Here is a 17,178-nt window from a genome sequence, read left to right as displayed (position 1 = left end):
AATAAGAATAATATTAAATAATAAAAAGTTGTTAATTGAGCATAGTTCAGGGGTCGTAAGTGAAAAATCAAATTCAGAATTCGCAAGGCAGTGTATTCGATCGATGAAAACACAACTTTTTCTATCCTCTTTTTATCTATATATCGATCAAATATCTATATCTAATATCCAATATCTATATTCTATATCTCTATCATAATGTTAACTTAATAAGATATAACAATAATCTTAATTTTAATTTTAAATTATAATAATAATAAGATTTATGATAGAGATCGTTTGAGTGTGTAAGTCGAAATTCTGTCCGTGTAACGCTACGCTATTTTTAATCATTGTAAGTTATGTTCAACCTTTTTACATTAATGTATCGTAACTAAGTTATTATTATGCTTATTTGAGCCGAAGTAATCGTGATGTTGGGCTAAAATATTAAGAAGGGGTTATTGAACTTTGGACCATAATTAAGGTTTGGGCAAAAGACCGACACTTGTGGAAATTGAACTATTGACTATTAATAGATGGGGGGTATTGTCTAATTGAGTGACAACTCATTGGAGTCTGTCGAACCTATCTTCAAATTAATTAACCTAATAATTAATAATGATTATGGTTGTCCTATTTAGTGATGTTCATATGGAATCTGTTATAATCATTTAATTAATCAATTGGGTTGGGTAATTGATTATTCATTCTGATCAAGTGGATGAATTAATATTCATAAACTAATTAAAACAGGGGTGGATTACATACAGTGATAACTGGTGTAATTGTTGACAGAAGTGATAACTGCGTCACAGTTTAAATCCTTAATCAGTTGGAATATTTGACTTCGGGTATAAGGGTAATTTGACGAGGATACTCGCACTTTATATTTATGACCGATGGACTATTATGGACAAAAACCAGATAGAGGTATCAAATAAACCAGGACAAAGGACAATTAACCCATGGTAATAAATTAAAATCAACACGTCAAACATCATGATTACGGAAGTTTAAATAAGCATAATTCTTTTATTATATTTCTCATCGTATCTTTATTTACTGTCATTTTATTACTCGCAATTTTATTTACTGTCATTTTATTTATTGTCATTATTTTACGCACTTTAATTATCGTCATTTATCTTTACGCTTAAAATATAGAATCGACAAACCGGTCATTAAACGGTAAAACCCCCCTTTTATAATAATATTACTACTTATATAATTATATATATTTTATATAAATATAGTTAAAAATATAGTAAGTATCACCAGCTCCCTGTGGAACGAACCGGACTTACTAAAAACTACACTACTCTACGATTAGGTACACTGCCTATAGTGTTGTAGCAAGGTTTAGGTATATCCCATCCGTAAATTAATAAAACTTGTGTCATATTTTGTAGTATTTTGTATTAAAAATAATACTATTTCGTACCCTCACGCTACATCATCAACTTCGTCCAGGTGGATTAGGACGGGTCCTTTCAATGTTTGAGTCTCTTGTCTTAGTTTGTCTTATAAATGGATAATTTTCATGTTTTTCCTCTCCGTATTAGGGAGTTCCATTTGTGTGTTGCATATAAAAGCCAATTTTAAGCGTATTAGGCCTCCCAAATAACAATACTATACAATAACACTTATGATTTTGGAGATCATCTTGTGTCGGAACCCTATACGCGTACGAACATAAACGATGTTATAACAATTGTTGATGGTTCTTGGGACGTTTGTATAAATTCTCAAATGGTTCTTCTTTCTCAACTAAAACACAATGCAAAAAAGATATATAAAGTTATCCGAACCAACATAACCAAATGCAATACGCTATGGAGACGTTCATGGCTCCATTGCAGTTTGGAATGTTGCTTACAAAGTTATTACATTTTCTCGACCTTACTAATAACGGTCCCTACGTTGTTATACTTTGGCGCATGTGATGGAGTAGTGTAATAGGTATTTTAGTTTGGTTTAATGGTTGCAGAAATGACATCTCGCGAGTCAGAATTTCTCGATAATGGCCGATAACACACGAGTCGCATGGTTGCAAGGTTAGCTTACGATGTGCGTGTGCATTTTGACAATTACGAATTTTTGTGGGAGAATTCTTTTAGAGAGTTACAAAAATGGGCGTTTTGATCAATAGCCCAATAAAAACTCGTCAACCCATAAATCAAATTACATGTGTGAATTATATTTAGTCAAATATACACGTTCAAAGAGGGTTATGCTTATTTCTAAATATGTTGATATTGATGTCTGAATTGAATTTTAGACCTCTTGTAAAAATATTATGGCCTCAACTACTAAGATATCTTGAGGTTATTTATCACTATAATTTTTATCATGGGAAATGGCCCATAAGAGTCACGTAATTTACCTAAATAGCTAGCAAAAATAGTTTTAACTTTTCTAGATGCTCAAAAAATGTGTTTTTCCATATTTTCTCAAAGAGGATTAATATTTGAAAATGTGTAAAATTTGGGGTAATATTGTCCAGCTGGCGTCCACATCATCGTCATGTAGGCGCCACATAGACGCCACACCATCATCCTTTTCTGAGGTAATATGATTGGAATGTCCAAAAGGTAACATAAAATACGAAAATGGGCAAGAAAGATATGTAAATTTTATAATTTTCCAAAAAGGATGATGATGTGGCGTCTACTTGACGATAATGTGGGTATCAGCCGGACAATATTACATTCAACTTCACAAATTTTCAAATCTTAATCTTTTTTTGGGAAAAATTTAAAAAAAGAAAAAAACACCATCTTTTTGGACATGTAGAAAAGCCATAAAAGAGATGCAAAACGAAAAAGATTTGTTAATTTGTAAGTCACGGATACCGAAGGTACAAATGCATAATACTCCGTATTATGTTTTAACTCTGCAGTTTGTAACAATACGACTGCAAAATTCATTTTAGAAATCGAAATAACCTGTATGTCTAACTACATCGTGTTCAACTAATAGCAGATTTGTTAAAGCACGTCCATCCATCAAATTAAAGGTCATGTATGTTAATCCATCACTAAAGTGATATGAATTCGGTTCCCTTTCATATATACTTGTTCATTATATTTCTTATTTGTGGATGTTTTTAGGTTATATATTAGCTGTATGAGACCAAATGTAATCGATTGAGACAAATATAAAGTTTTATTGGTATATCATAAACCTCCAATGATTTACATATACAGATGGATACAAATGAAGTCAAGATTCTTCAAAGTTTCACACAGAAAAGGCTTTATAGTCACATTCCTGATATAATGGTAAATGGCTCCATATTTTAAAATGGAAGCATCCGCTTAAACTCACCTCCACCTTTTAAGCCAATATCATTATCCAAAGCTAGTGCCTGCTCCATGAATTACACATAACAGATATCTGACCATTAGATATTTGACTGAGATCAACTATATAGTAAATTGTTTAATTAGTTTGCTAGTAAACATTAAATAATGGGAGGTTTTCTCTATTCAGGCTACCGTGGAGAGTGAGTTTTTTTCACTAAGATTATCATTATCATGTGACCATTATCATTATCATTATCATGTGACCAAGTCCTTGTAAATCCATACCTGGCTTGTATGACACCTTAGTTTTTGTATTTCATGGTTTCCTTCTCAAACCCGATTGTTGGGAATTGTTTGGCATATTCTTCCACATCAAGGCGGAGCTTTGAAAGCTCCGATTGGAAGTTACTTGACTCCATTGCAGCCACAAAGTCCTTCAACTTTGTCCCTGATTCACAAAACACAATAATTTTAAAAATCGTATTACATAATATTCAAACACGCTTTATGTTGAACATATAAGATGATGCATGTATGTGTATGTGACTAACTGTGCTTATAAGTAGTTTAGTATACCTTTGGCTTCACCCTTGATCTTCAGAGCTAATTTTACAGCAAGGTCAAAAAAGTAGGCAACTTTAGCGAAATCCTCTTCAACAAATCCCCTCGAAGTAAGAGCAGGGGTTCCTAAAAGAAATGAAGTCGTAAATTTGTCAGAAAATATTGATTGAATAAGATTTACCAAAAAATAAATAAAAGTTTACAATGAAATGCTCCTCACCCATTCGGATACCACCAGGAACCATGGCGGACACATCTCCGGGGACAGTGTTTTTATTGGCTGCAATGTGAACAGCTTCCAATACCTTTTCAACTCTTGAACCATCGATTCCCTGTTATTATTATAAGATATATGTAAACAACAACTTGTGATTCTATATATCAATATCAATTATCAATATCAATATCAAGTAGAGTTATACTATATGTTTAATAAAATTTTGATAATACTATCCTATAGTTTACCTTTGGTTTCAAGTTGACCAAAACTAAATGGTTCTCTGTTCCTCCAGAGACAAGCTCGTATCCGCTCTTAGATAAAGTCTGATGAATGAAAATAAAATAAATAAATTGTTAAAGTGCTGCTTGAACTTGAAAACGGGTCACCGAGAGATAGGTCCATTATTCATACCTCTGCAAACTTGGCACAATTACTCATGACTTGCTCTTGATATGCCTTGTATTCTGCTGTTGTTGTCTGTAGGCACATAAATTCATATATTTCAAAAGAATTATACTAAACGTATTAACGCACATTGTCAAAACTTTTATCTTAACTTGTTCATGGAAGTAGCAAACCTGTTTCAATGCAACTGCCAACCCAGTGATAGTGTGGTTGTGTGGGCCCCCTTGAAGTCCAGGAAAAACTGCCTGGTTGATTTTGTCTTCAAAATCGTACAGCACCTTCCAGGATAACAATTATAGTACATAAATTTTTGTGCTTTCAAAAGATAATATGGAAATTAACAATCAATTCTTATTAGGTGGAGAAATTTATTTACCTCTTTGCCTTGTTTGTTAACTTCTTTAAGACCCTTTCTATAGAAGATCATGGCACCTCGTGGGCCCCGGAGCGACTTGTGGGTTGTGGTGGTCACGACATCAGCGTACTCAAATGGGGATGGGACGACACCAGCTGCAACCAACCCACTAATGTGGGCCATATCTGCCAACAGAATGGCCTTTTGTTTGTCACATACCTGTTAAAAATACATGACATTATTTGTTAACATTAATACAAAATTTAGTCATGTTCATAAAGCTATTAAGGATTTAATCTGATGGTACTTGCCTTGCGAATACGTGCATAGTCATACAAACGAGAATAAGCACTTGCACCAGCAACAATCAATTTTGGCCTGAAGAGTGTTGCACTTTTCTCCAACTGAAAACAAGAATTCACGGTCATATATATCAAAATTTCACATAAAGGTCAAACATGAATAATAAGTAAATAATAAATAAAAAAAAATGATAGGTACCTGGTCATAATCAATGTAGCCAGTGCTCTCGTTTAACCTATACGGCATAGTCTCGAAGAATATAGATACCGCAGATATCTTCTTTGTATCAGTCTATATATTAAGACAAATATAAAGTCAGATTACTTCTTATGGAGGAAATTCATCGTTACTATAGTCATCATTGAACTTTAAGGAAAAAATGGCCATTAGTTCTTTTTGGAAAGAAAAAAAAAAAAAAAAAAAAGTGAATGGATCATTTAGCACCTGATAACCATGTGACAAATGTCCACCATGAGGAAGATCAAGTGCCATGATTCTGTCATGAGCCTTCAATAATGCAGTGTAGACTTGGAAATTAGCTGGTGACCCCGAAAGAGATTGCACATTCACTGCATCGATTCATAAACAATAATTAGACCGATCTTAAAACTAGGACAAAAACAAAAAAAAAAAAAAAAATTCAAGTTGAAATTACAAGTGTAATGTGTTATGTGAGTACCTCCCCATTTAGCAGGATCTAAACGAAAGGCTTCCAAGGCACGCTTCTGACACAAAGTTTCTGCCATGTCAATGTACCTAGAAATATGTGTATCATCTCAAAATCAAAATGCAAGCTAATATTGAATTACTTAATGTTAGATGCAGAATATAAATATTAAACATTATATGTCAGTGTATGATTGAAGTAAAAGTAGATTGCTTACTCGTTTCCACCATAATATCTAGCACCTGGATAACCTTCACTGTATTTGTTGGTCATTACAGATCCAACTGCTTGCATCACTGATAGGGAGGTAAAGTTCTCTGAGGGTATGAGTTCAAGACCCTTAATAAACAGAGTAAAAAGTGTTTGTCAGTTTCATTTTCACATCCAAAAAAAAAAAAAAAAAAAAAAAAAAAACATGGTGCATACTGTTTACTATTCAAATGTCTAATTATATTGTGTTATGTAATAATAATAATAGACAGCCTTATGAATCCATTCAGTTTATGATGATTAGTGAGTAAGGTAATTCACTGATTCATCTACCATAATTTGTCTAAACCACAAATCCATTTAGAATCTTATTAGATTTTGAAACTACCAAGTAACTTTGCAGATATTTTAATACGAACACCATTTGTTCCAGTACTTTTAAAATTCACAAGTTTTTATTATCTAAATATAACAGATTAAGACCTAATTGGTTTTGAATATTCAATTGAATCCATTTCATCAATTGACACTTACTGGCTTACATAACAAATAGTAAAAGCCCTATAAATCTAAAATTAGGGCTTGAAAGAGAGATGACCTTCCATTGACGAGCTTTTTCGTGCTCAATAATGTCGGCAATTTCAGGATCCACAACCTCGAGAGGAGCATTCAATTGCTTTGGCCACTGTAATTTTACAAACATGAACACTTATCCACCATTAAAACTACACACAGTATCATCAACCAAACGAATTCAATTCAATTATAATATTAAACTCACAGTGACTCCAGGCCTTTCTTTTTCGTACACAGCTTCGCTAGGCAAAGAAGACTGTATTTCAAACAAAAAATAAATAAATTACACTACACACTTTTACACAAAAATTTATAAAAAAAAAAAAAAAGAAGAAAAAAAATGGAAACAAACCATGGAATAAATATGACCGCCATTGAAGAGACGCTGTAGCGGCTTGTCAGCAGAAGACGAGAGCCTGCGAAGAGCCAACGCCATTGCCATTTTACACACTCTTTATTTATTTTATTTTATTTTCGGTTTAGAAAAGAAAAGAGAGGATGAGATAACACAGAGACAGAGCTAGTGGAAAGCCAAGTCTTTGGCGCGCTAAATTTGTGTATGTGAGTCTGATTTGGGTGAGATATTGGTGGATGAAGTTAATTTACTTTATTTTTCTGGTGCTCCTTTGTTGTCTTTGAAAACCAAACAAAATCCATATAATGTTATCCGTTTGTTCTCTCTTACGGAGTGGAGTATAATAATTCATGAGAAATTATGCGTTTACAAAATTTTCATAGAAAAATAAAAGATTGGTTTTTGAAGTTCGGCTCATATAGCACAACAGCGACAAAGCTTTTCTTGAATGTAGTTTCCACTAATTATGTGTTTGATCTATTTTACTAACGACCGTTATTGAAATCTCATTAAATACTCACAGGTGACAAGCACGTGAGGTTATTCTCGTTTTTAAACTATTCTACTGCCATTTAACTCACCTTTCTCTAGGAATGACATCGGTGAGAGGCGAGTACAGATTATTATTTTTTTTTTACTTTTTTTTTTTTTTTTGTAAAAATAACGAAAACTATATAAAGGAGGCATTTATCAAAAAATGAAGGACCGAACCGAGAGAAACAAAGAGATAGGCAACCGGCCAGGCTCGAAACTAGCAAACGTCACAACATGACGTTAACTCCAACCCAACCAAACCATACATATCTTCTATACCTGTGATTTGCCCACCATTATTTTTTCTTCAATCGACTATACCCGTCAAAGGGTAATAGAATTCATTCCCACTCTCTGAACAAAATGTGAAGAATAATATTTTTGCTCATATACCCGTCAAGGGTTAATATTTTTGCATGTATACCTGCGAGTTAGAAAAAAGTTCCTGAATCTAGACCTACTTGGCCTTTGGTAGGTTTAATGTTAAGCACAATATAGCTAAAATATTTCTTTGACACAATGCCTGACCTATTTACCAGTTGATATGAATTATACAATACTAGATTTATTGAGCCCGTGCGTTGTACGGGGACTCTTACAAAAACTTTATATATTACATTGCCAACGTATATTCAATAGCGATATTATACGATCATTGTCCTATATCTTGTTGTGTGTTGAAGTTGTATAAAAACTTTATATAGTACATTGCCAACGTATATTCAATAGCGATATTATACGATCATTGTCCTAAATCTTGCTGTGTGTTGAAGTTGTATAGTAAAAAAAAAAATTTACATCACTAAAAAGTTGATAATATGTGTTAATAAATTTATTCATATCATAAGTGTAATTTATTTATTGTTGGCATTTGGAAAAAAATAAAAAGAAGGCTCTTTATAGCGGTAATTGAATAAATATTTTGTGTCAGGCTTTAGACGACTTTTTTTTTGAAAACGTGTAAATCCATAAGACACAGAGATTTGGTTTCTTCTTCGACTTCTCTTGTTTCAACCTCCATTTGTACTTCCGTTTAGCCAAACTGAAGCACGACACTGTTTTACCATTGCGTAGTCCAGGTAGTAACATCATTTCGTTTGACAGACGCTACAAAAAATAGATATATAGTTATATCAATTTAAACAACGCACAATATTTCAGTAAATAGCAACACTATTATATAGTAGTATATGCGATAAATACTTTAGTCACTTATAAGCTATTTTTGTAAATAATAAATGTTAAAAAAATATAATCTTACCAACACATTTTTGCGGGGTATCAAAATTTCTCAAAACTGGAAATTCACTTCTTTAAAAAAAAAACAAACTTGAATAGTAAAATGTTATATATCAATTAACGATATGATAAAGACAGTTCATAAGTATTGTTGTGGGTGAACTCTGGTTATTTATTATTGTTTTACACAAAACACATAGATTAAGAGCTCGTGCGTTGCACGGCAGCTCAGATATATAGTATTCGAATGCGTTAATATTAATACCAAGTATTTGTATATATGATTGTAAAATTTAGACTAACTCTATAGGAATGAAAGATATTTACAAAATTATAGACCAACACAAATTTCAATTTCAATAATAACTAACAGCTCAGTAAGAAAACTTTTAATTAAACACAAAAAAAAGTCATCAAATAAACCAACACACAAACATAAGACCAAACTAACTAAAAATGTTCATATTATCACTGTTCAAAAAACAAAACATATTATCAACATTGTTCTCGAGTTCAAAATAACCTAAGCATTAGGAACTCCTAAATTTGCGTAATTTGGTATGTGTTAATAACTCAGCTAACATTTCATCATTATGAGATGTAACGATTTCTACTTGACAATTATCAACACCTGTGACTTCTAAAGCTGAGAGCAAATGCTCGACGGTTGCAACATTCTGTCCGTCTTTACAAAGAGTTGTACAAAATGCACTTTGAGCAACTTCAAATCACTCTTGACCCCTTTGATCCAATTGACCCCCTGTTACTTCAACATCTAGATGTGAAACACTTAAAACGTAATCCATATATTAGCGGCTACGTGAATAATAATACCATAAGGGATTTTCCTCCAAGAAGTAAGAAGGTCAGGGTTCCAAGAAGCAGGATCAATACTAAGAATCCATCTTGTATAATACATTTCCCAAAACTGAAGAATCCATGTTGTATAATACATATAACATATAAGAATCAAGTGTCTTATAAACAAAACAACAAAATCCAAGATAAAGTATGACGGTGGCAATTATGACCTAATTTATAAGTCATTTTAGGATATGTTTTTTACTTTTAATCGAGTGATAGATTAAGCTAACTTAGAGAAAATGGTTTGAAATAATTCGGAAGTGACCCACTCCATAAAGGTATTGAACACAACAAAAAAGACAAATTCATGTTAGATAATGAAGATTATCCCTTCGAAATCATACCAACAAATTCATGCATGGTAGATGATTGAAAATTATCCCTTCTTAAGTAAAGTAACAAACCTAATGCAAGAACTCTAAATTAGTGATACCTTTTGAGAAACTTTATGAGAACTTGTTTTAACAAAAACCCATTTTGCCTTATTATCCAACCTACCCGACCCGTCTGTGTTAGAAAAGAGAGGCATAGTTGCAAGCAATCTAACCAACCTATCTCAAGCCGATATTGAATATAACTTGTTTCAACCTAAACCCATTTTGCCTCATTTACCAACATGCCTGACCCGCTGATGTTGACACCTCGAATACAATAGATATAATACCATAAACACTTAACTTTTGTACAATTTGCTTTGTCAAGAGTGTGTTGCTTGTCTTGCTTGGAAGCTTCAATATAGCTTTCGGGCTCCATAATAACATGATTACAAGACTCGTATACATCAGCAATTTTTCTGGTTCTCAAAACTTCGGTGTCAGTTGTGTCTTCGACATCAAATTCTGGATCATCATAGTGAGCTTCTTTTTGGAGATTTGAAATAGAAGCTGTAACACCCCGCCAAAATCGCCATTGACGCGGATGTTAACTCTGGTCCCAGTACTTGGCTTGACTTCTAAATAACAGCAGAGTTCTACAGCGGAAGCAAAGTATCTAAGTACCTGAGACAAAACATGCTTAAAAGTGTCAACCACAAATGGTTGAGTGAACAACATAGGTTTAACAATTATAATAAGTTTTTAGACCACAAGATTTAGTTATCAAAAGTAAATGTTGAAGTTATGATATCGAAACGTAAACAAAGTTACCCCTGGACACCTTGAACTGTCAGTGTCGTAATCATTATTATGTAACCAAAGACCAACGGTCAAATAGTTTGAGACGTCACTCCCAATAGCGCTATTCACAATAACTAAGCTTACCAAATTCCAGTAATTAACGATATCATGGTAGGGATTTAGCATGAATCAAAGCATGTCAGCACAGTTAAACAGTTTGCGGGTACTTGTGTCTAAGCGTAAAACAGTTTGAAAGCAAGCATGTGTCTCACCCCAAAGTTTATAAAACAGTTAAGAAATAGTAAAAAGAGGGGCTATGAAGTTCACCTTAATAGCAGATATATATTCAATGCAAGTTATATGATCGGAGTGTTGAACACGGAGATCTCAACCTAGAGATATTATATTCGATTAGTTAATGTCTAATAGACATAAAGTTTGTTTTTTAATATAGCAAAACTATATTAACAGTTACCATTTTCGAGAAAAGTTGTTAATGTACTTATTTAATTATATATATATAAGTGATAATATACTTAGTGTAATTAAGTGTTACTATATAGTTAAGTGTATAAGTTATACTAATAATAGTATTGTTATTTACTTTAATCAACTATTATGTATACCTAACATTATATGTTACATTTATAAATATACTTCTATGTGATACATACATATACATATATTCTTTATTATTATTATGTATGTATTCATAACTATATGGTATATATATATTAAGTGTATGTGTTACATATAGATAAGTGTAAGATGATACATATATATATATATATATATATATATATATATATATATATATATATATATATATATATATATATATATATGTGTGTGTGTGTGTGTGTGTGTGTGTGTGTATATATATATATATATACACACTTATTACTTTTCATTATTATATTTACTAACTTAACATAACTTACATAATATACATTCATACATACATACACAATGTATACACGTTTATAACTATCTTCTAATTATCATATATTAAAAATTGAACATAATACATATACATATACATCACGATACATATGCATTAATATATTTATCATCTTTTCAAGTTCTAATTAACAATCCATATACATATACCTTTGTGTAAGTTGTTTTAATATTTATACAGAACGTGTTTATAATAAAGTTGGAACCTTTACATATTTTCAATACGTAGCAACATTATATGTTATGGTATGTAGTATGTGTTGAGTTTAAAGTCCGTATATTTAAATGTTTATACTTATATTTATGCATGCCATGCACAAACGATTATGACGATTAAAGATTAATATAATAACTTTATATGTACCAACTTCAGCATATCTGTATTATGTTAATAACATATTCATAACATAATCTTTTAACATATTCATTAATCATTAATTTTATTAGTATTGCTCATAAACAATATTCTTTTATTTACCATAACATATAGCATATTTAACCATCATCTTGTTCTTAGCTTATTCATACTTCATATCCATAATTCATATTCATATGTTTATTTAGTTCAAGTTCATGATGATACCAATAACATAATAATTAAAAGAAACCAATAAAAAAAAAGTATAATTAACTTAGAGATTTTAGGATACCTCAAGGTGGATTGGAGCAAGAAAAAGATGACGAATGGTGGTGATTATAATCCATAACAGAAGCAGAAAAATACAGCAGCAAATTTGACTATACGCGAGGTTCTCGGGCCTGTTTTGGTCGCGCAGCCACAACAGAAAAAGAAGCAGCAACAGCGCAGCTTTGGGGGCTGTTTTGGGGCGGTTTTGGGGCGGTTTTGGGTGGTGTTTGATGATGGTTCACAGCTGCAAAAACAGTAAGAAGTGTGGCGACATAGGGCTGCAAACAGACGGCAAAAACGGACTGTGATGGTGGCGGTTTGGTGGCAGGTTTATGGCGGACAGCAGCACCGATCCAGGATCTGCAGTAGGGTGACTCGTGGACTGTTTTAGGTGCACAGAAACAGCAGCAGAGGCTGCAGAATGTGGCGGACAGGGGGCTGCAAAAAGGCAGCAAAAAGTGGCGGTGATGGAGCGGTTTTGGGTTGATTCTCGGCTAACATAAGCAACCGAAAAGGAGTGTTATGATGGTGGTTTTCGGCCAGCAATCTCAGCTGAAGGGTGTGCTTTTGAGTTGGAGTTTTATCGAGCAAGGGAATGATATTGGGCTGGGTAATCGTGATTTTGAGAATACAAGAGTAACTTGTTTTTTTTTTTTTTTTTTTTTTCTTTTTTTCTTGTGGTGAATGAATTATATTGTGAATCAAGAGGTTTATATAGGCATGTAATTTGAGGTAAGTTAGGACTTTTATTCCTTTTAGGATTAGTCCATGGAACTCATGGAAGTTTAAGAATACTTGGACTCTTTAACTTAATCTTATCTCTTTAATTGTTTATTTAATTAGTTCAAGATAAAGCTTAAATGGGACTTTGTATTTGATTAGAATAGGGATAGAAGCTTATCATTTATTTAATTTTAATTGTTCCCCAATTTTTTTATTGTTTATAAATATGTCACATTTTATTTATTACTTTGCAGTTTAATAGTTATAGCACAACAGAAACACATAACTTTACTTAACAGGAAATGTCGACTAAAAATTTACTATTCGGTCAACGTTTTGTTCAAGCAAGTTTACAATTAGAAAGTAAGTACACAGAAAACCCTAAGAGTAATTTAGTAAATATGGAAGTGAAAAAGTGAGGGTCGTTATAGAAGCTTCATGCCTTTTAACTTCTTTTATATTCCAATCCCAATATGCTCCTTCATCAACAGTCACATCTCTACTTTTGGTAATCGACATGCGATGCCATGAACAAGTGTTCAGTTGCTTCCTGATTTTCTTCAGAGACATTTGCCAACTGAAGTTCCTTTGTTTGGCTCTGATTTTTCTTTGCTCTACAATATTTCTCAATATGTCCAAACTTTTTGCAAAAATTGCATTTAAAGTTTGGTTTATCTTTGAACCAACAATCAACTTCTTGATGATTTGTATTTTGACAAACTTTACATGGAGGGTAAGTAGCTTTGTAATTTCCTTTCTTATACGTGTTTTCTCTTGAATTTCCCGCCTTGTTATTTTTGAAAGAAGCTTGAAAAGCACCTTCTGAAATGTCCCGTTCATATTGATTATAAACGTTCCATATTAATTGATTTCGTTGCGAGGTTTTGACCTCTATATGAGACGTTTTTCAAAGACTGCATTCATTTTTAAAACAACCATAACCTTTATTTTATCAATAAAGGTTTCAAAAGCATTACGTAGATTATCAAAGAATGATAATCTAAAATATACTGTTTACACACGACCATTACATAATGGTTTACAATAGAAATATATTACATCGACATATGTTTCTTAAATGCAGTTTTTACATAATATCATACAAACATGGACTCCAAATCTTGTCCTTATTTTAGTATGCAACAGCGGAAGCTCTTAGTATTCACCTGAGAATAAACATGCTTTAAACGTCAACAAAAATGTTGGTGAGTTATAGGTTTAACCTATATATATATATATATATATATATATATATATATATATATATATATATATATATATATATATATATATATCAAATCGTAACAATAGACCACAAGATTTCACATTTCAATACACATCCCATACATAGAGATAAAAATCATTCATATGGTGAACACCTGGTAACCGACATTAACAAGATGCATATATAAGAATATCCTCATCATTCCGGGACGCCCTTCGGATATGATATAAATTTCAAAGTACTAAAGCATCCGGTACTTTGGATGGGGTTTGTTAGGCCCAATAGATCTATCTTTAGGATTCGCGTCAATTAGGGTGTCTGTTCCCAAATTCTTAGATTACCAGACTTAATAAAAAGGGGCATATTCGATTTCGATAATTCAACCATAGAATGAAGTTTCACGTACTTGTGTCTATTTTGTAAATCATTTATAAAACCTTCATGTATTCTCATCCCAAAAATATTAGATTTTAAAAGTGGGACTATAACTCACTTTCACAGATTTTTACTTCGTCGGGAAGTAAGACTTGGCCACTGGACGATTCACGAACCTATAACAAATATGTACATATATATCAAAGTATATTCAAAATATATTTACAACACTTTTAATACATTTTGATGTTTTAAGTTTATTAAGTCAGCTGTCCTCGTTAGTAACCTACAACTAGTTGTCCAACGTTAGATGTATAGAAAAAAATTGATATATATTATCTTGAATCAATCCACGACCCAGTGTATACACGTCTCAGGCTAGATCACAACTCAAAGTATATATATTTTTGGAATCAACCTCAACCCTGTATAGCTAATGTAGTGACCCGAACTTTTTCATGTTTATATATATATTAAATGAAATTGTTATTTACATGATTAAGTGTTTCCAACATGTTAAGCAATCAAACTTGTTAAGACTTAATTAATTGAAATAGGTTTCATATAGACAATTGACCACCCAAGTTGACCGGTGATTCACGAACGTTAAAACTTGTAAAAACTATATGATGACATATATATGGATATATATATAGTTAACATGATATTATGATAAGTAAACATATCATTAAGTATATTAACAATGAACTACATATGTAAAAGCAAGACTACTAACTTAATGATTTTGAAACGAGACATATATGTAACGATTATCGTTGTAACGACATTTAATGTATATATATCATATTAAGAGATATTCATACATCATATTATCATGATAATATAATAATTTAAAATCTCATTTGATATTATAAACATTGGGTTAACAACATTTAACAAGATCGTTAACCTAAAGGTTTCAAAACAACACTTACATGTAACGACTAACGATGACTTAACGACTCAGTTAAAATGTATATACATGTAGTGTTTTAATATGTATTCATACACTTTTGAAAGACTTCAAGAGACTTATCAAAATACTTCTACTTAACAAAAATGCTTACAATTACATCCTCGTTCAGTTTCATCAACAATTCTACTCGTATGCACCCGTATTCGTACTCGTACAATACACAGCTTTTAGATGTATGTACTATTGGTATATACACTCCAATGATCAGCTCTTAGCAGCCCATGTGAGTCACCTAATACATGTGGGAACTATCATTTGGCAACTAGCATGAAATATCTCATAAAATTACAAAAATATGAGTAATCATTCATGACTTATTTACATGAAAACAAAATTACATATCCTTTATATCTAATCCATACACCAACGACCAAAAACACCTACAAACACTTTCATTCTTCAATTTTCTTCATCTAATTGATCTCTCTCAAGTTTTATCTTCAAGTTCTAAGTGTTCTTCATAAATTCTACAAGTTCTAGTTTCATAAAATCAAGAATACTTTCAAGTTTGCTAGCTTACTTCCAATCTTGTAGAGTGATCATCCAATCTCAAGAAATCTTTCTTATTTACAGTAAGATATCTTTCTAATACAAGGTAATACTCATATTCAAACTTTGATTCAATTTCTATAACTATAACAATCTTATTTCGAGTGAAAATCTTACTTGAACTTGTTTTTCGTGTCATGATTATGCTTCAAGAACTTTCAAGCCATCCAAGGATCCTTTGAAGCTAGATCCATTTTCTCATTTCCAGTAGCTTTATCCAGAAAACTTGAGGTAGTAATGATGTTTATAACATCATTCGATTCATACATATAAAGCTATCTTATTCGAAGGTTTAAACTTGTAATCACTATAACATAGTTTAGTTAATTCTAAAATTGTTCGCAAACAAAAGTTAATCCTTCTAACTTGACTTTTAAAATCAACTAAACACATGTTCTATATCTATATGATATGCTAACTTAATGATTTAAAACCTGGAAACACGAAGAACACTGTAAAACCGGACATACGCCGGCGTAGTAACACCACAGGCTGTTTTGGGTTAGTTAATTAAAAACTATGATAAACTTTGATTTAAAAGTTGTTCTTCTGGGAAAATGATTTTTATTATGAACATGAAACTATATCCAAAAATTATGGTTAAACTCAAAGTGGAAGTATGTTTTCTAAAATGGTCATCTAGACGTCGTTCTTTCAACTGAAATGACTACCTTTACAAAAACGACTTGTAACTTATATTTTCAACTATAAACCTATATTTTTCTGTTTAGATTCATAAAATAGAGTTCAATATGAAACTATAGCAATTTGATTCACTCAAAACGGATTTAAAATGAAGAAGTTATGGGTAAAACAAGATTGGATAATTTTTCTTGTTGTAGCAACGTGAAAATTGGTAACAAATCTATATTAATCATATCCTAGCTAACTTATATTGTATTATACATGTATTCTAATATATTATGTAATCTTGGGATACCATAGACACGTATGCAAATGTTTTGACATATCATATCGACCCATGTGTATATATTATTTGGAACAACCATAGACACTCTATATGCAGTAATGAGGGAGTTAGCTATACATG

At 31.8% G+C, this 17,178-nt stretch overlaps 1 protein-coding gene across 1 annotated transcript; it reads right to left on the bottom strand.

Annotated features, from left to right (window-relative positions):
- Positions 1-3,128: 3,128 nt before the first annotated feature.
- On the bottom strand, positions 3,129-7,243 carry LOC139866063 (serine hydroxymethyltransferase 1, mitochondrial-like). The gene is made up of 16 exons (XM_071854188.1): positions 6,937-7,243; positions 6,790-6,840; positions 6,607-6,693; positions 6,016-6,137; positions 5,811-5,887; positions 5,576-5,700; positions 5,330-5,422; positions 5,140-5,232; positions 4,850-5,047; positions 4,647-4,751; positions 4,480-4,545; positions 4,314-4,391; positions 4,069-4,180; positions 3,864-3,974; positions 3,573-3,735; positions 3,129-3,349 (listed from the first exon to the last, which is right to left on the bottom strand). The coding sequence occupies exons 1-15, from the start codon at positions 7,024-7,026 to the stop codon at positions 3,590-3,592; spliced, it is 1,554 nt and encodes a 517-aa protein (XP_071710289.1). The 5' UTR covers positions 7,027-7,243; the 3' UTR covers positions 3,129-3,349; positions 3,573-3,589.
- Between the last annotated feature and the right edge of the window lie 9,935 nt (positions 7,244-17,178).

Source organism: Rutidosis leptorrhynchoides, chromosome 9, assembly GCF_046630445.1.
Source record: "Rutidosis leptorrhynchoides isolate AG116_Rl617_1_P2 chromosome 9, CSIRO_AGI_Rlap_v1, whole genome shotgun sequence".
Classification (NCBI taxonomy): Eukaryota; Viridiplantae; Streptophyta; class Magnoliopsida; order Asterales; family Asteraceae; genus Rutidosis; species Rutidosis leptorrhynchoides.
Note: the sequence above shows the minus strand (reverse complement) of the source record. Positions and strands in the feature narration are given on the sequence as shown.